Source organism: Pelodiscus sinensis, chromosome 3, assembly GCF_052426305.1.
Source record: "Pelodiscus sinensis isolate ZL-2025 chromosome 3, ASM5242630v1, whole genome shotgun sequence".
Lineage (NCBI taxonomy): Eukaryota > Metazoa > Chordata > Testudines > Trionychidae > Pelodiscus > Pelodiscus sinensis.
In genome coordinates this window covers 135,169,530-135,190,324 of record NC_143054.1, presented here as the reverse complement: position 1 = coordinate 135,190,324, position 20,795 = coordinate 135,169,530, and the positions used below count along the sequence as shown (strand labels likewise).

The 20,795-nt window shown below is 44.2% G+C and overlaps 1 protein-coding gene across 3 annotated transcripts in view; it reads right to left on the bottom strand.

Moving 5' to 3' along the window:
- The window catches only part of KIF26B (kinesin family member 26B), a 440,836-nt gene that overhangs the window by 87,595 nt on the left and 332,446 nt on the right, over window positions 1-20,795 (bottom strand). For all 3 annotated transcript variants that reach the window (XR_012902838.2, XM_075924899.2, XM_075924900.2), the window contains exons 6-8: window positions 8,865-9,071; window positions 7,353-7,446; window positions 3,853-4,115 (exon numbers count right to left, since the gene is read on the bottom strand). Coding sequence is in view for 2 of the 3 variants with exons in the window: in XM_075924899.2 (XP_075781014.1) it covers window positions 3,853-4,115; window positions 7,353-7,446; window positions 8,865-9,071 (564 nt within the window). In the remaining variant the exon portion in view is untranslated. The remainder of the gene's footprint in view (window positions 1-3,852; window positions 4,116-7,352; window positions 7,447-8,864; window positions 9,072-20,795) is intronic.

Genomic DNA, 20,795 nt, shown 5'->3' with positions numbered 1-20,795 from the left:
AGCAGGAGTGTTGTAAGCAAGACACAAGAAGTGATTCTTCCGCTCTACTCTGCGCTGATTAGGCCTCAGTTGGAGTATTGTGTTCAGTTCTGGGCACCGCATTTCAAGAAAGATGTGAAGCAATTGGAGAAGGTGCAGAGAAGAGCAACAAGAATGATTAAAGGTCTAGAAAACATGACCTATGAAGCAAGGCTGAAGGAATTGGGCTTGTTTAGTTTGGAAAGGAGAAGACGGGGGGGGGGGGGGGGGAGGGGAGGCATGATAGAGATTTTCAGGTATCTAAAAGGATATCACGGGGAGGAGGGGGGAAAATTGTTTTCCTTGGCCTCTGAGGCTAGGACAAGAAGCAATGGGATTAAACTGCAGCAAGGGAGGTTAGGTTGGACATTAGGAAAAACTTCCTAACTGTCAGGGTGGTTAAATACTAGAATAAATTGCTTAGGGAGGTTGTGGAATCTCCATTGTTTACGAACAGGTTAGAATAGACATGTATCAGGGATGATATAGACCGGGGTGGGCAATAATTTTTGGCCCCAGGCTGGCCCGGAAGGGGCAAGGCCTAATCCAGAAGGGGCGGGGCCAGAATGTTTCTGGGCTTCCCCACCCCCAGACTATAATTGGTCTGGGAGTGCGGGAGCCCCTTTGCCCCCCCTTTCCACTAGGCACCCAAGCCCCTGGCAGTGCAGGAAGAGGCTTTACACAATTCCCCACTCCCAGGCCGATTGCCCTGGGGGCAGGGGAGCGCACGAAGCTTCCTCCCACCCTGTGAGCAGCACACAGCGCTTTGAAGTGCCACACACTGCTCACACAGCCTGAGGAGACATCACGTGCTCCCCTGCTCCCAAGCCCTGATTGGCCTGGGGGCGGGGGAGCTGTGTGAAGCTTCCCTCAGCCTGCTCCCGCCCTGCGTGAGTGTATGGCACTTTGAAGTGCCGTTCGCGCCTCGCAGAGCGGGGGAGAGGGCGGAGGAAACTTCGCACACTCCTCCTGCCCCCAGACCAACTAGGGTTTGGGGCGGGGGAGCACGTGGTGTCTCCTCAAGCTGTGTGAGCAGTGTGTGGTGCTTCAAAGCGCTGTGTGCTGCTCACAGGGCGGGAGGAAGCTTCGCGTGCTTCCCTGCCCCCAGACCGATTGGCCTAGGAGTGGGGAAGCGACAGGGCCTCTGCAGACTGGCCCAACCCACTTGGTGGGCCAGATCCAGCCTGCAGAGGCCCTTTTGCTCACCCCAATATAGACCATGCTTTTTCCTGCCACGAGGGCAAGGAACTGGACTTGATGACCTCTCGAGGTCCCTTCCAGTTCTAGTGTTCTATGATTTCCCACTAGAGATGTAGAATCCCATTTAAACAGTTAAACATTAAGCTTAACCAGTTAACTGATTAAACGGGGGGGGGAGGGGTAGGTGGGAGGGAAACAGCCCCCTGCCAACCATGGCTGAGCTGGAGCGGCCCCCTATGCCATGGGGCATTCCACTTTCAGCTCCCCGCCCCTGTGCAAGACTGCCAATTTCCAGTCTGCACAGCAACTCCTCAGGGCTGCTCCTGGGTAGCTGTTAACCATTCTCCAGTAAGTATCACCCACTGAAGGTGATGCTTACCACGTAACCAGTTACCCATTCACATCCCTATTTACCAGTCCCAGCCTTAGGGCAAGGTGAGCAACGTGGTTGCTTTGGGCCCTGCATGATTAGGGCCCCCTGCTGCCTGGCACCTGCATGCCCAACTGCTCACCTGCATGCCCAGCTGCTCGCTCACTGCCCTGGTTGGAAGCCGCCCATCTGCACGGTGCAGGCAATGACAGTGTGCTGCCTAGGGCCCTGCAAACACTTTGGCTGGGCTGGCTGTTTACCACTCCCCCAATTTGCGTGTCTTCTGTAAGCTTCATCTGTGATGATCTTATGTTTTCTTCCAGGTCATTGATAAAAATATTACAAAGCTTTGGGCTAAGAACCAACCCTGCATGACCCCACTGGAAACACACTCTCTAAATTACGATTCCCCATTAACAATTATGGGGGTTTTAAAATCTATAAGTTAGCCAGTTTGTAATCCATGCCATGTTAATCTTTTAATAACTATACGTACCCTGATGATGGCATTGGGGCTGGTAATGCACAGAACTTGTCCACAGTGGAGTTCTGTTTGTCTGAGAGGTTTAAATACACTTAAAAGTTTTCTTTTTAGCCTTTACTATGAGTGCAACCCCAGAGTAAGTTTCCCTCTTAAAAGAGAAGGAGCCCAAAAAAGAATAAATAACATCATTAGAAGGCAATGCACTGCCTAACGAAGTCGTAGTAATCTACTTGCTTTCCTACTAAAGCATATTTCCTCAGCTGATGCAGAGCACAGTTTGTGGTAAGATGCATACTAAAGCCACCTCACCTTGTGAGCAACAAGATAATGCTCAAAACCAAATACACTAAAGTCTGATTAAGAATAATGTGACATCTAGGAATCGTGTTACTGATTTTGTACAGATATTAAGAGAACACTTTACCTTCTTTTCCTCTGAATATATCAAACTTTAATTGAGTTGTGTTGTGTGTTGCTGTGAAACGGTGAGGCCCTTGTTTTCTACATACTGCACTTTGAGAGCTGAGGTTGACCACATTGTGTATAATCCTGTGGACCTGCTTCCACCATCCCCAAACTCTGGAGTGATTGTTACCCTGAGGCTGCTAGAAGAAAGTAGCTGCTATGGTGCTCAGAGTTTAGAGACTGTCATTGTGCCTTGTCTCTGTAGATTTCCCCACAAATTGTCAGCTCACGCGGGAACAAGGCCTGTTGCTGTATATACAGTAAAAGGAAAGAGTGGGTATTTTTGTACCAATTAAATACATTAAAAAGTCATTGGCTTTCTAGTGGTTGTCCTGAAAGTAATATGAGCCACTTAGGTGTTCCTAATGACTCCTCTTAGCCTGAAGAGAGTTGGAGTTATTCTTGGCTTGTCCCATTTTGGCATTTATTTCTTGGCCAGAATTAATAGGTAACTATTAATATTTCCTACAACATTGTTAATAGCAACTCTATGAATAATGTAATTTATAGAGAGATAAACAGCCATCTAAATGGCCTCCAGCTATTTGTGCAATAGTGTAAATATTTTAGCTTATTGTTCTACAAGAGAGATCACAAGTCATCTTCTCATTTTTGGGGGAGGGGGAAGGAGCGGGGGAATCATTTTGTTTGCTCTCAAGGTTTTCAAATTTTATTGCAAACACCAACCCCTGCTCATCATCAGTTACACTGGAGGTACAAATACTGAGGCCAGGAAAGCAGATGGCCTCACAGCTGCAAGTCATAAAGTGCTTGTATGTTTCAAAGTAAACACACGCAAGTCTAAAAGTTTATGCTTTGCCTAGGTCTTGAATTTTAGTTCTACCACCTCAGTGGCTCACTATGCTTGGAAGAATTTGATTTAATTTTGGGTGTAATTTTGATGAGTGATATCAATGTTTATTTTAAAGCATTTTTTAATTTTTATAAATTTACATTTTTTATACAGTTGCAGGAAATTAGGGAGGGAGCAGGAAATAGTTATTTAATGACAGATTCTGGGAATCAAAACGTTAAAGCTTTATAACGGTTAACACAAAAATTGCCAGCAGAGCTGACACATCAAAATAGACAAGTAAATATCCTTAAATCAAACTCAAACAGGTTCTTGAGAAGCATTTTTCTTGCTTTGCCTGGAAATTTCAGTTATCATCAATGGAAATATTTTTTATAACTGTGTGTGGATATGCAGCAATTGATGTTTGCCAGCATTTACTGATGAAAATCCAATCCTTTCAAGCCTAAGTATCACATTGCTAGAGATTAGTTTCCACTTAAAATAAAACTTTAAATTCACCTGCATGCCACAGATTGGATCCTCACAAAGGTAGACACCCGGGGACTGACCATCCTGCAGGCTGCCTGTCGCTACTTCTGACAGTAAGTCCCTCAGATTTTCTTCTTTTCCCCACACTTCCACTGCGGAGATCCGGACTGAGAAACGGGCGCCTGTCTTTTCTTTCCGTTCATTAATCAGCTTGAAGAGCCAGGAGATGGCACAGGGGATTATGCCAAGGTTCTGCATGGAATCATCCTTTCCAATCATGGTGTACGACTTTCCTGTCAGGTAGGAGGGAGGGGAGAAAAGAAAATTAAATTATACTTCACACGTCCAGAGCTTTCTGTCAGGTGACACTGTTCTGCAAAGGCTCTGGAAAACAATTTCCTTTCTAAGGATGGAGAGACAGAAACAAAGGACAAATGACAGCATTTAAAGCTGCTAGGCTAGAGTCAGAGTTGTGATCCATTTCTCTGCAGCATTCTGACACCATAAAGGGGCCAAAAAACAGCCAGATCTTCCTAGATGAAGAATCCCCTAACATTCTGGAAATCCTTAGCTAGGATATAGCTGGCTCCTACAGCACTCTGCAGTCAACAGTGTAGAGGGCATGCAGGATAGAGAGTGGCTGAGTATCATGTGCTCCAGCAATCCCCAAATTGGGAAATTATCTCCAGGGAGAGGGTGGCGTGTTGCTAGCCAGCATACATTACAGCAGCCTCTCGGTGGTTCTACAGGATGTTCGGGCTGGAACGGACATAGAACTGGGCATGGGATCATGCAGCTCACTTCTTTTCTGTATCCCCCTTTTAGCTACACTCAGCAGAAGCTAGGTATAATGGATAATCTGGTCCAGAGGTGGGCCCATGATGTGGGGTTTTGATCCAGATCAAAACATTCCCTAAGTTGGGAGTTCTGTAGAACCAGGATTTTGGTACAAACCAGTCTCTAGAAACATCTGTTAATTGAAAGCATGCATACAGTATTATCTTACTCTGCTTCCCATATTCCTTCATTTACTGCATCTAGGCAAGTTTTCATATTCTTCCTCATTTACAGCTCTTTCTATAGCTGTCCCACAAATGATATTGATATGCATACAACTGAAACAATTTTGTGTGGCTTTGTTTTTAACTTATTTCATTTCATGAATTATGGACGTAAGTGGAATCTAATGGTAAAAACATAAGTGCAGCAATTTTACTTTTAGACTTTACAACTCTTTGTGAGACTGTCTTTGTGTGTCTGTAGAAGTAGGAATGTTGCAGAAGGCAGCTGCATAGTGTCAGCTAATGTTTTATAGTTTATCTCAGTCTAGATAAGATAATTAAAAACATGGAAATTAGGAGGCAAGGATCAGCCAATTGGTAGGACACTGGACTCAGAGCATGGATTCTATATCTGCCATTGACTTACTGTCTGGCCTTAAAAATATTTTAAAAACATCAGTGGTCCTGTAGCACCTTACAGAAAAAAAAGATAGTATCATGAGCTTTCGTGGGCACAACCCACTTCTTCAGATGACAAAACACAAACTCTGGCCTTAAGCAAGTCATGACAGTCTGAGACTTCAAATATTCACCAGTTCTAGGTGCCTCCATTTTGGATTGAACACAACCTGGTTGAGATAACCAGGGCCTGACAGCATACTGTACTTCTTCATTACCTGAAGAATAGAAGTTTCCTTGATTTTTTTTATTGTGGTAGAACTGCTTGGGATCGTTTTCCAGGAATTAATAAAGGCAGTAAAGTTGTTGCCTTTAAAGAGTTAGCATTTCCCAACAGATACCTCTAGATATTGCTTAACAGTAGATAAAATTATATTAGAGTTTCAAGGTCTCCTAGAAGAATCTTGTTTTGATGACATTCTTTTTGTAAGCATTGATAGTTTTGATCATGCAAATGGCCACAGAAGCAAATTTTAACTAGTCCCTGAGATTCAATTAATGATTACATGAAAATTGTTTCAAACAGAAAAATAAAGTGGTTTATAATAGATAGGTTATCCATCAAGGAACAGAAAAAATACTATGTGATTTAGGCACCCAGTTCCAATCCTTAAATTTTAAACTACAGGCAGTCCCCGACTTACGCGGATCCGACTTACGTCGGATCCGCACTTACGAACGGAGCTTTCTCGCCCCGGAAGTCGGGGCGAGAAAGCCCCGTTCGTAAGCTGCTCCGGTGCCCCTGGTCTGCTGGAGACCGTCTCCAGCAGACCAGGGGCACCGGGCGGGTTCCCGCGCTTCTGAGGCTTTGCCAGAGCAAAGCCTCAGAAGCGCGGGAACCGCTGCTGCTGCCCCTTGAGACCCGGTGCCTGTGGTCTGCTGGGGACGGCCCCCAGCAGACCACAGGCACCCGGACTGAAGCCACAGCCGCGGGGGGTCCCGCGCCTCTGAGGCTTTGCTGCCGTCCCCAGCAGACCACAGGCACCCAGACTGAAGCCGCAGCCGTGGCGGGGTCCCTCGCCTCTGAGGCTTTGCCCGCTGCCGCTGCGGCTCTGCTCCCCGTGTCCCTGGTCCCCCAGCAGACCAGGCTTTTGTTTTGGACTCTGGGGCAGAGCAGCTGGGGCGCTGCCGATTGGTCCTGCAGCGCCCGTGGGCACTACTGGACCAACCCGGCAGCACCCCAGCTGCTCTGCCCCAGGTCCTGATTCAGCCGCTGCTGGTCATTTTCAGCAGCGGCTGAATCAGGACGTCTGGGGCAGAGCAGATGGGGTGCTGCTGGGTTGGTCCAGTAGCACCCCAGCTGCTCTGCCCCAGGCATCCCCAAGTCAGCTTCTGCTGAAACTGACCAGCGCTGACTACAGGAAGCCCGAGGCAGAGTTGCTCTGCCCCGGGCTTCCTGGAATCAGCTGCTGATCAGTTTCAGCAGCAGCTGACTTGGGGACGCCTGGGGTTCTTAAGTTGATTCTGTATGTAAGTCAGAACTGGCGGTCAGTTTCAGCAGTGTCTGAATCTGGACGCCAGTTCCGACTTACATACAGATTCAACTTAAGAACAAACCTACAGTCCCTATCTTGTACGTAACCGGGGACTGCCTGTACAAGTATTGAAGACTTGAAGGAATATGGACAGTTTTAAGCAGCCCATACAACTGAAATGTTTACGTAGATTTCTAATGCTAAACATGTTCATAGAAGTTGTAGATTATATGAGATAATTCATTAATCACCAAATTATTAATTATCTGTATTACTTCTACTGCAGTTGTGCCTACAGAAAACAGGCAGGGCTCAAAATTCCATTGTACACAGTAGGGGATGAATCAACACAAAGGCATCCTGGTTGCTGGGACCTCACAATCTGGGACTTAGGCAATGTGCAATAACCGAATAAATGGACAAATGAGACCGGAGGACGAGGTAGGGAAAAGAGATATGCATGACCACTGTGCTCCAATTTTCCAATAGTGCACAGAACACAGGCAGTTTAGAAACTTTTGTTTTCCTTAATCTAAAATAAAAATCATTTTAAGACGTATTTGCTGTTTGTGTGAAGCAATGTAACAATACCAACCCAGTTTGGCATGGCCAAAACAGAACACGCAGCCGTCTGCCCCATTCACCACTGACTGGATCACCTCAGCCACAGTCCCAGCACACACTTCAGCCTGCACAGGTAAAAAAGTGAGATTAATGAAGGTATTTAATAATAAAATTAGTAAAACATAAATATTAATGGCTGTGACAGCACCAAAATGTCATTGCTGATCTCTGGTAGGATGGCATCATCTCTAAGGGCCCAATCTTGCATGCCTTACGTACGTGAGTTGCCCCAATGAAGTTAATGAAACTACTCATATGAGTAAGGTGATTAGGACTTGGCTCTGAGTGAATTAAATTCCCCCTAGTCCATTTGCTTCAGCATGAAGTGCTGACACTTCATTATCTTTTGTAAAAGTCATGTAGATTGAGAAATGGCAGATGGCTCTTTTATTCTAAACAGACTTCTCACCTAATAAGCAGCGATGGCTAAAATGCTCGTAATGGAAGAAAAGAGGCTCATCATTTGGTAAAACTGCATGCAAAATACAATTTATTTTGCCTTTTTCTGTTGAAAATAGTATTTTTTTCAACCAGCCCTATTGTTTAGAAAATTATGGACAGAATTTTGGAAGCTAGAATTCTGCTGTCAGATAGATTGATGAGTTTGTGGGGTGGGGGAGGAGGAGTCTACAAATAGGGTACATGCCCTTTTGTCTTGTCTTCAGTAGGAAATATTTTCTAAAATTTTCCCATTCATAGTTTGAATCTCTACATCAGTTAGCAATGGTTGGAGACGTGGCAGTGTTTTAAGCACCTTGTCATATAGATTCTCTCGGAGGAGGTACAAACAACACAGGCAGAAACCCAGACCCCTGTTTAAGGTAATCTATTCCACTTATACTATGCCCATCTGCTGGAGCTCAGCTTGTAGTAACAACATCTAGGAATTTTAATGAAAATTTACTACTGTAGATAAGACCTCAGCAATTGTTTCACCATTGGCCCAGTTTATAGACATTTGTTACTCTGTTGTTTTCTAATGAGTAATAAATATTACCACTAATTATTTATATATCTGTGGTTAAGTACGTGTCTTCTTATAGTGAAGTGGGTGGCAAAAGCACACACAAATATTTCTTAGTTTCTTAATGAGCTGAGGATAGAATGTAGGATTAGCAATCTTTGCATTATTCACATTCAACACTGATATGATCGACATAAGCACTAACCCAAAATAATTGAAAAGACACCCTCAAATACTGCTATCTGGGGATGGTTTGCATGCTAGACAGCATTTTATATCACTAATATGATTTCTCGCACATGTAGCAAAAGATTAAAGCAAAGCTCATCATCATATTACAAAGATTTGATTTAAGGTATTTGTCACAATATTGCTGGCATCTATGGACAGAATTAATCCCTGGTCTAGCTCCAGTGAAATCTCTGGAATTACAATAGGGATGAATTTGCCTCTTGGGCACACTAGGGCTACCTGGAAAGCATTTTAGATCCTTGCTAGTCCAAGTCATATGTTGCCTACCTGAGAGGCATCTTGGGGGAAAACTGCATCAAAAGCAAACATCTTGGGGGGAACCTGGTTGCCCCTTTTCTGGAAGGTGTTCTGGCCTCCGCAGGACAATGGGTCATACAGAGTGATTTGCTTCTTACGGGGATCAACCTTCAAAAAAGAGCTGGACTCAGATGTATCCCTGGCAACGGTGGAACAAATGCGCACCATGACTTTCACCTGTCAGCAAACACATAGAAAGGAAAACAGATTTAATTAGAGGACTGAATAGACTAGGGTTTAGGATTTTCTAAACAGACTATCAAATTACACTGAGCCAAATCATTCTTACTTTACTCAAGCCAGTGGGGACACTGAGGTCAAGGGATATCCTAGTGTTTGTAAAGGAAGCAGGGTTCCTAAAGTGCACAATTAATAAGGCCTAGAGCCCTCTCTCTGTTGCCTTAATGGCCAATTTGTGCATTTAAGAATTACCAGGCATATCCATGTACTTTAATGTCTCTGTTATGCCAGTACGAAGGTATGACATCACCTGTTTTGGTCTTGCAATTCAAATAAATAGAAAATTAACTGCACCCTGGTAGACCAATTAAGCAAACCAAAAGGTAATCTAGGCTGCTAAGTTATCAAGGCTGATCCATAAAGCAAGCACATAAAAGCTAGATCCGTAATTTACACCTTTTAATTTCTAAGCCAAATGCAGAGATGAAGTGCCCAGTTCATAGTGTCATCAAAGAGTAGTGAAAGAGCCTGGTTTTAATGGTCAGCTTTTCAAATGATCTCCAAGGATCTCCTGGAATGTAATAAGTATTAAAGGATGTGTTAAAACACATTAGCTTACAACCCAGCCGATGAGCACATAACAAGGTGCTATTTCTATGACTAAGATACATCTTTGGAGGATGTAATCAGGTTACACAGCAGTGGTGGGCAACCTACGGCCCATCAGGGTTTGATGTGTGATCCATACATTCTGTTTACTGTTGCCCATGCGCAGTTTTTGCTGGTCTCCAGTTTTTGCTGGTCTCCATCCATATAGTTTTTTTCCCTGCCAGTGTGACATACATGTGACTTACTAGTGTGACATACATGTAAAGCAAGATCACATGAAGTGAGGTATGTGATGACTGCCCACAACATTGATAGAGAGCTGTGCACTCCTGCATCCAATCAAAATGCTGCTATGGCTCTCTCGGCACACCTTGCAAATTCTAGCTATGCAAGCGCAATCAGCAAAACTGCTCTATCCTGAGGGACCCTCTTGGTTATGACAATCTTGTGGCCCACTGATGTGATGGAAGGACCACTCATGTGGCCCACTCACTAGCCTGTGTTTCCCATCACTGTTATACAGTATCCTTAACCAAACGAAATAATTCTAGATACAAGCAAAACCACTGATCACTCTAAACAGCTTTGGTCCCTTTAGTAATTCTACTGTTATTTGGCATATGCCTTTTTTAACTTTTAGGATATATTCCTCATCGTTGTTGACTCCTATGTATTTCCTTTCAAGTCACAGCTGTGCTGTTTTGTCCTGAAGCAGACTGGCTTTAAGATGATAACCAGACATAATTTAGGGTTAAATGTTTCTTAAATATGTCAGCTGTATCAAACACACAAGTTTGGGTAAGTGGCAGTGCATTAAACGGTGTCCTCATCACAGCGGAAGCAAAACTACTGTTAACATGATGGAAGTGGCATGTGTGCATCAAGAGAAGCCAATTTTCGAGATTTTTGAGGCAAATGCAGCTTCTTTCACTCTGCACAGCATATGGAGTAATTTTGTACAAAATACCATCTGAATGTGATTGGTATGCACAAGAAGGAAATGGACCCAACCCCAAATTCTCCTTTCCCCTTTGGGAGTGGCTCTCCTTGTGATCCTCCTTCACATTGGCACTAGCCCTCTAAACAGAGATTAAATTAAATCAGCTGCTTGGTGAGGTTAAACTCACCAGGACAAATCCATCATTGCTAAAACTCCATTGACAAAGGAATGACAAAGGAATGACTAGACATCAATGCAGTCTATTCAGTATTTTTGCATTCCCTTCTGTGTACACCCATGCCTACAAGGGATGATTTGGCCTTAAACCTGTTATCGTAAGAAAACAATTTGATCCCTAGACAGGGAGTCTGGTTAAGACCCTGTACACAGGCTTTCTGTTCTGTGTTGCACTACCAATTAAGGTAAAGCAGAGAAACATGGCTGGAGTGTGGAAGTTTCTGTTCTCATATACTCAGCCTCACTGTTTGTTTAACCTTTCTCCCCAATCGCTAATTTAAAAAGCCTTTTTTGTTATGCCTTCCCACTTTCCATATTCTGTTAAAGGCATTCTGTTCAGCTCCACTGTGGGCAGGCACAGCTACCATTGAAGAAAATAGGAATTACACCGACTTGAGCTAGAGCTGAATTTGGTTCAATATAATTTATTGCAGATGTAATTCTCTAGGCATTTCAGGGAGAGATCACTAGTCAAGTCAACGGGGAAGGGAGGGCATGCAGCAATATGTCCCTCACAGAGCAAGAAAACAAAAAGAGCAAATATAAAACTTGAAGGCTGTGTCTAGACTGGCAAGTTTTTCTGCAAAAGCACCTACACTGGCCGCTTGAATTTCCGCAAGAACACTGACGATCTCATGTAAAAAATCAGTGCTTCTTGCGGAAATACTATGCTGCTCCCGTTCAGGCAAAAGTCCTTTTGCACAAAGCTTTTGCGCAAAAGGGCCAGTGTAGACAGCTCAGATTTGTTTTCCGCAAAAAAGCCCCAATCGCGAAAATGGCGATCGGGGCTTTTTTGTAGAAAAGTGCATCTAGATTGGCACGGACGCTTTTCTGCAAAAAGTGTTTTTGCGGAAAAGTGACCGTGCCAATCTAGACACTCTTTTCCGCAAATGCTTTTAACGGAAAACTTTTCCGTTAAAAGCATTTGTGGAAAATCATGCCAGTCTAGACGTAGCCAAACTGTTTCCCTGATTGCAATTTACTCAGTTTGCTTTCTCTGTAGCATCCTATCTTAAACACACGCCAACATTTGGAACATTTAACTGATCTGCTGGAAATCCAATTAATAAAACACTTTAAATAAAAATAGACTGCCTGATACACTTTTAAAATCTATTTTTTCCTGACAGTACATGTGCTGTGTTGTGTGCAACGAACCCATATCCTGCAAACTCCTGATCACTTCATGCATGGAGCAGAACTGATTGAAAACACCCCAGGACTGATTCTAATTAGGGATGATAGCGAGTAGTCGACTGGAGTATCGACTACTCACTCCTTTCCCCCCTTGCTGCCTCTATCGGGAGGGCAGGGAGGGGACTGGGAAGGCTGCTGTGAAGCAGCCTCTGTGCACAGCAGGCCGAGGTTCACCATGGGCTGAGGCTGCTCAAGCAGGAGATCCTGTGCGTGGGTGTTCCAGTGGGGAGCTGGGCCCCCCCAAAGACAGTGGCTGCTGCTGCCAAGGAGCTGCTCCGGCAGCAGCTCTTGGCCACGTCCAGCCCTGGCCGCCATGTACAGGGGTTGGGGCCAGAGCAGCCCCAGTTCGCGGCAGACAGGGCAGGCCACTGCGAACAGGGACTTCTGGACTCAGTGCAAGCTGGGACTGTGCAGTTCCAGCTCATGCTGGTCTGAGATGCTGCGCCTCTGCATTTTAAATGTAGTAAGAGCCCAGCAGCTCTTACTACATTTAAAATGCAGAGCTGCAGTGCGGGTAGCTCCCAGACCCAGCACGAGCTGGGACTGTTCAGTCCTGGCTCTACCCTGCTCCTGGAGCTACCCCTGCTGTGGCTTTGGAGAGCAATTCTTATCGACTAATTGTGTAGTCAATACAAACTGTATCAACCACACGATTAGCCAGATAACTGCAATTTAACATGCTTAATTCTAATCTGAATTTTACATCAGTGTAACTTCCTTAGCTGCAGCGGAGTTACTGGTTTAAACCTTCTCATTGCTTAATCAACATAATTGACTGTTCTGTTCTCCAATAGATGTATCCACATGTAGGATGGCAGAGGTTTCAGAACCAGGTCTCTCTCATACTGGAGTAGAAAGCCAGCATAGAGGAAATTATAAAATTTACTACCATAAGCCCTCGTCTACACTAGGACTTTATTTTGAAATAACCCCCCTAAGGCTGAATTTATAAGCATAGTGTCCACACTACCAAGCCCATTATTTTGAAATAATGGGTCTCTTAATTCAAAATCTGTACTCCTGCTTTTCATCAGGAGTAATGCTAATTCTGAAATAGTTATTTTGAAATAGTGTGTGTGGACGCTCTGGTGCTGTTATTTCAAAATAACTACTCTCCACAGGAATTCGAACTATTACTCCCCAGTGCTTCCTGGAGCTCTAAGTTTGAGGTAGAGCATCCACATTAATGGAGCTTCCCTCTAGTTCAACACTATTTCGAATGCGCATGGACACTAGTTCAAATTTGTTAATTCGTGCGTTAAATTGAATTTAGTAATTTTGAAATAGTTTACTAGTGTAGACATGGCCTAAGGTGCAAATATGCTGAACAAACTGCTATCACTAGTTCATCAGGGATGTCCCCAGAGAAAAAGTTTCTAACATACATTGTTTGCCTACTAATTCCTGTTTTTTTGGTACATGTGAGCTTTCTCTGTGTATCAGAGAGATGAGATGGCAACACTAGGTTGGAATGTACATTGGTATTTCCAGAGAGCTGGTCTTTCATTTATTTGTTTTGAAGAAGAGATTGAGAATTTCGTATTGGTCAGAATGAAGAATTATGATGTTGGTCAGTGCATTCTGAACTGTAATGTCAGTTAAAAGAGACACTCATGACAGCATAATGACGTTAGGCAAATTACTGGACTTGTCTTATGCCATTGTTAACTTAGTAGATGCCCATTATAAATCAGATGCAATGACTGGCCGATTCTGATCTCACTCAAATAACTAGAAATCAGAAGCAGTTCCACTAATGTCTACTGGAGATACCCTAAGGGTAAAATTGCGGTAAGAGCTAATTAGATCCAAAATGTCTTAGCTAACCTTTCTTGTATGATGAAATTGCAAATGGGAGGTATTAAAAAATTGTCTAAAACTATGAAAAAGTCTTAACGTCAGGTCATTATTTTCCATATGCATTTAAACAGTTTTCTTCCAAATATTACACATAGTATGGATATGTAATATTTATATTGTTTCCAAAATGAAATATCCTTTAATTATTAAACATGGGAGCTGTCCCTTTAATCATTAATCTACAATGTCACTTAGAAAGTGTGGCTTTTAGCAGATATTTTAAGGAGACACCTCAATCTCAGATACCAAGTTGGAATGACTCTTTTGGAGATTGAGGTTTTACTCGTCTATTTTAAAGCACTGTCTTTTCTGAAATAAGACTAATAAAACACAGGCAGGTTTTTACTAAACATGAATGCATTATGGGACAGATCTAAACCAGGAAAATGAGATGCAACTGTCTTTGAAATCTTGGGGACAAAATGAATGTGAACAAAAACAGCGCTGTGAATTACACACTGGGTGTATAACGGAGGTGAAAAGTGAGTGAAGGTAGTAACAAAGTATTACAACTGATTTAGCATTTTGTAGGAGCCTGACTCTCCTCTCAATTACACCAGTTTCATCCCATTGTAACTCCACTGACTTCAACTGAGTTACTCCCACTTTACATCAATTAAATTGGAAAAAGAATCAAGCCCTAGATGTGAAAAATAAGTATAATTTACAGTCTAAGAGAGCTGCCATTTGGGTATAGATGAAAAAGAATAAATAGAAAAAAAGGTGTAAGATACAGTAGAGGTGGTCAACAAAATGGGAATACTAATACTTAGAACCACAAATGTAATCCTGGTACCATTTGCTAAGCACAGTAAACCATTTCATCACATCCAGGTCAGAGGGATAGGCATATTTGGAACAAATGGGCAGTAGTTAAGGCATAAATGAGCGAGATATGGGCTCTATTGCCAGATTTGCCAAAAACATGTAGTGTGACCATACACAAGAAAGAGGCTCTTGATCTTGCCTTCATTTCCCAACTGTAAAATGGGTAAAATTATTACCTCTCACAGGCAAGCTGTATGACTACATTCAATCATATTGGTCAAGTGTTTTAAGGATTCTCAGATGGAAGGTGCTATTGAAATGCAAATTATCATTACATATTCTATTTATTATCTATGTAGCTTAATTGTTACACAAGTAAATTCCCAAACTCTGGTTATGACAATAGTAAATCAAATCGACCTACAGGCAGAACTGATGGAGTCACATAGCCCATTGAACTCCCATTTCACAATTTCACATGCAATTTATGAACAGGTAGGAGTGATGGTTTAAAGCCAGTGAGGGACTATGCAATATACTACACCAGGGAGGTGGTATGAAAGAAGGTAGAACAGTAATTCATTCAGCTATGGGGATAGCTCCAGGAACCGAATGGTCTTAAAAGACTTTCAGTTCAATTTCAGGTTGCGGAACACAGCTGCTGCTCTGGGTAAGAGAGAATATAGTGCAGTTCATTTGAAGCCAGCTGAACAGTGGGGTTTAAGAACTCTAATACTTTTTTCTCTGCCTTGCAATTTAAATAAACCATAAATTGAGATTTTTCTCCTTAAAAGCAGGAAATTGGGTTTTTATGCTTCACTTCATATGTATCATTATTCCCTTAGTCCACTGCTACACCTCCCTGTTAATCCCCTGTAATTAAAGGGTTTAAGATACACCACTTGTAATTTACAGGATCACTCAGACTGGCTGCTGAAGTTCTTCTTTGAGTCCCAATAATTGTTCAGGTGTTTGGCAGTGTCAACACCTCTGATTGTTTCCATGCAACAGAAAAAAAGGCCAGACACAAGAGCATGCTCTTGGAATACACACTACTGATAAAACAAACTCAAATGTTGGTCTCATACCCATGTCAATCCAGATTAACTCAATATTCTTACTCTGGATTTACATGGGCTTGAATGAATTCAGAATGTGGCCCACTTTTTCTGAATCATGAATTTTCTTTTCCAAAACATAAGTCTTGCCTCCAGGGACAGCCTCAGCAGCGCTTGCAAACTTAAAGACCACACCGATTGATCTCCACTGTGCCATACAGGGCTTGATCCAAGCCCACCAAATTTAGTGGGAGACCTATCACTGATTTCAAGAAGCTTGGGGTCCAGCCTATAGGCCTTTATTTTGCTCTTGTATCAGTTCTGCACTCAGTGTTATTGGCTTCTGTGATGTTACTCTTGATCTACAGCAAGATAAGAGAAAGCAGAATCAAGTCTCTATTGCTTAGGCTTTCATTACAAGGCCTTCTTTTAAACTGTAACAATTTTATAGAGGTATTTATGTACACGGGTCACCAGCATGAGAAAGTCACCATTTATCCATAGTTCCCATTCAATAATTCCAGTCATAGCATGGTTATTTTATGACTAGGGAAATTATTTTGGTATTTCTATAATACTGTACAGTAGCTGTAAGTAAATACAGACTTGTTAACAGTCTCTATTGTAATTAAGGATGACAGAACCATGCTGTCTCACTTCCTAGCTTTCACACTGTGCCCCCAAAAACCTATTGATCTTGAACCAAGAGGAGAGAATTGCTTAACTGCAGGTTTTTTCCTCTGGAAAATCCATTTGGTAAATCCATGTGGTGACCCACAATGGCCCTTTTGTTATGTTCTCAATCTACACGGAAAGACAAAGCTTTTGTGGGTGATGAAAACTACAACAGTCAGGTCCACATGGGAATTTTTTTTAAAAAAGCAAACCTAATCCAGTGATATGTCCCTCTCCCAAATGCCTGCAAGGGGCTAGTAGATTTCTGGCAGTGTAGAATGGAACATGGGGTAGGTAAACTGTATAAAACAGTAATAAGCAGAAATGGAGGCTGGAATAAGGGAACACAAGTCTTCAGAGATCTGCTTCAACACTGGGGATATTATCACTTCCTCCTACCCTTGACTGTAAGATTTAGTTTGAGGCTCATTTATCTAATTATCCAGTGGATAGGGCTAGACAGCTGTTGCTTTGGGCAGTGTGCTTGTCTTTACGAGCTGCTTTACTCATCAATCATTTCAGCACCTTCTGTCGGATGGACACTGTAGAGAGAGGGGAGGCAGGGATTGCGATGCCTTCAGTGGAGAGACAAGGAGAGCAGGGCTATTGAGCAATATTAGCACTCCATCAATGTAATGGCAATCACTGGCTGCAGGAACAGCCTTATTGGAGGTTAATGAAGAGTGGGCTTTGTAATTTCTCACTGTTACTGCTGTAAATAATGGCAGCAGACGTATTTTGCTGTAGCAAGCCACAAAACATTACAGCACGATAAAATCTATCATTTCTCATTGCTTATGCACGTATCTTTTTTCACATGATGGATGTAAAACCAAAAGCTTTCCCACATTGTCCAGATGATCTGGAAGCATTTTTGTAAGTTGCACCATTTAAAAGGCGCCTCACATCCTCTTCTTCCAGCTCAGAAGAAAGACATAACTATTAAAGCTAAAATGAAATCTAGATGGTCAAGATAAAAAGATCGGACCAAATTCAACCAAATGCAGCCTGCAGTAAGTGGAGGCAACTTCAGTGGAAATCTCTAGGCCAACATCAGCAGTGACAAAAGCCTGGGATAAGTTATGACAGGTGTAAATTGGTCAGAAAATTTAATTGGGCCCGATTCTCCTCTCATGCCATTTTCATCAGGAGTTAATCCTGCTGGCTTCAGTGGAGCTGCTGCTGATTTACATTAGTGTGAGTGAGAAGAGAATCAGGCCATTGTGCATAAGAGGCTCAGCAGTGCTCTGCTACTAACATTAATGTGGGATCCAGTGGGTTTGTAACTCATACTCCAAGAGACCGAGAGAGCTGATGGAGCAAGATAAGCAGCTAAGAGGAAGATGCAAGATAAAAAGCACAGAGCTAGTTTAATTCACACCTTCACTAGCCATTACTCTCTAGGGAGCAGTTTGCATTGGACAGGAGTTCAGCTTCTCGTAGTACCTGATGGGAACGGCTTCTTCTCATGAACATGCTGAATTTTGCATACCCTCTAATTGCCAGATCTGTGCAAGTTATACTCTTTTGCCACTTACATCTATTGGGCTAAATCGTGCACTCTATTATAGCCAGCAAAAGGGGGCTATATAGCAGGCTCTAAGGCAGGACTGGGCAATACGCGGCCCAGGGACTGCATCCGTCCCACCTAACACTTTGATCTGGCCTGCAGATTGCATCTGGCCGCTTTCTAATTATATCCTGCTGCCCATTCCACCCAATTTCAACAGTGACTCAAGGCAGCAGGGATCCTATTAATATGGCTCCTGGCTCTTGGTTGTAGTGCTACCCTGGCAGGAGCCGAAGCTATGAGCCCTTTAAAAGCACAGCAACTATGGGTAGCTGCCAGGCAACACAGTAGCGACAGGGCCTAGAGCCACGAGACCTTTGCTGTGATTTTAATTCAAAGTCTCCAGTCCTAGACAACGCTGGGAGGAGTCTAGTCCCCAACCCCGCCCCAGGCCATACCCCTTCTGGGGGTGGAGCTGACCCATGACCATGTGCCAAAATTCATTAAGTGGCCCCCCTGTGAAAATTATTGTCCACCCCTGCTCTAAGGATATCCCTCAACACAGGGAAAACTGCTCAATGACATAAAGGTGGCTAGGCCAGCCTCCAGCACTAGTCCAGGCCAGAAGCATATGCATGGGGAAGGGCAAGACCAAAGCTCCTGTCACCCTGCAATCCCCAAGTGGCAGATGGTCCCATGGCTTAGGAGCAGTCCTGAAGCTGCTCTCAACTATACAGGGAGACAAACTGGTCCCTGGCTGCACCCAAGATTGTGGACTCACAAATGGTTCCTTTGCAGTTTCCCCATTTCTGCTGAAGACTGATCCAATTTTCTCACCTCTGAACATGGGAGTTGTAAATTAAACCATTGTTTAATCACCTGTCAAAAGGCACAAGAAACTGAAGATGAAAAATGTTATGGCAACTCGGCAGCAAACTAACATATATCGTTCTTATTTGTACAGCACCAATCTGGTGCTACACATGTTACACAAAAGAGGCCCGATTCATCTGGCTTTCTCACCTGCCACCCCACTTGAGTCACACCAGAATAAAATAAAGGGAGAAGTAGGCCTGCTGCCTCTGTTCTGAAAAAAACTCACCAGGACGCTTCCGCTAAATTAGAATAACTCCTGATTTTCACCAGTTATGGGAGAGAAAACTCAATCCCATGGGGTTAATCTCAGCACACACACACAACAGGAAATGAAAAGTTATGAAAATGGGGAAAAGTTATGGTAAAAAAGTTGCATGCTGGAAGATAAAATAAGTGGTGTGCTCCAGAAAACATGGCCCTCAGTCCAGAACCACTTTAAAGCATGGATGTGTGAGCAGAAGTGTCACAAACAACAGAATACATTCCATTATGGTCCTAGGTTTCCTTCTCTTCCAGACACCCCTTCCGTTTCTTCAGAGTTGAACAACTGGCAAACCCAACAAGGAGCAGTAAAGATGATTTGTGCTTTCAGCAATAAATCATACAATTTTACAACTGTAGATCTGGAAAGAACCTTGAGATGCCATCTAGTCCACACCGCATGCTAAGGCAGAACCACTTTGTGACTTTACCTAGAGTACAATCTGCACTGTTTCACAGATCATTCATCTCAGTTTTCCCAGCATGAGGTAAACTTTCACACTGCTTTGCTGGTGCTGCTCTACAGCAGGGGTGGGGAACCTGTGGCCCCAGGCTTGTCTAGATCCAGGCTCAGGGCATAAAGTCAGAATCGGCTACAAAGAAATAGAAGGTAAAACACAACTAACTCCTGACTTGGCAAGCTAAATGAATTCAAAGCAAAACTCTAAATCGCCACACATTCCAGCAGTCTCATTGGCTGAATTCCTCTCTGCCAGGATCCCTCCCCCATCCAATGATGCTTCCTTTGTCCTTCAATCGTGGTCAATGCAGTCAGTGGAAATGAAGGGAAAGATCTTTGGGGGAAGGGAGTCTGTTTCCCTTTCTTGTAGTTCTCTTTTTTTAAAAATCATCCCCAGCTGAGATTCAGGAGACAGCAAGTCTGTGGGTATGGGAACTACCAACTGTTTCTTTACCAAAAATAAACTCTTTTGCTACCAAGGAATGACGGCTTAACCAGGTGACAGTCCATCTGGGTATGTCTACACTACAAAGTTAGTTGGCCTGCCTGCCAGGGGCCGACCCGGAGTCATGCCCCCACTTTCACGCCCTGGACCGCCTCCTGGGGGCTCATGCCGTCCCTGCCCCCCGGGACATGACAGACCCCAGGGCAGAGGGACAGCTGCAAGAGACTGAGAAGGAGGAGGAGGAGGGCTCCGAGAGCCAGGAGCCTGCCGGCAGCCTGCCCAGGACCCGGGACCCCCGAGGCACCCCACAGAGCCGCTCGCCTGTGTCGTCCGAGGCCGGGGAGGCGTCCACCTGTGAGTACCATCGTGCTCCCCTTATGTGTACGGTGGGCTTGGGCGAGAGGGAGCCCCGGGACCGTGAGCCTGGGCCTTGCCCACCACGGAGCAGCAGCTGGGGATCCTGCAGGGGCCCTGGCCTTGCTGAGGGGATCTGGGTTTCACACACCTGGGCTCCTGAGGTAATTGACCGCTGTTCTTGTTTCACCACAGCCGCAGCACCTGGGACTGCAGAGTGCACCACCCCGCCTGCAGCAGCCGCCCGCGCCCGGGCCAGAAGGAGAGCCAGGAACCAAGAGGAGTACCAGAGGCGGCACCTCCGGTTCCTGGAGCAACAGATCCGTATCCAGGACCACTGGGTCCAGGAGGACCTGAGGCTGCGCTGGAGGAGTTTGGAGGCCCTGGAGGAGCAGGGCCGTGCCCTGCGAGGCCACCTCCAGAGCCTGCTGGACCGCTTCCCAATTCCTCCTGCTCCTGCTCCCCCTGCTC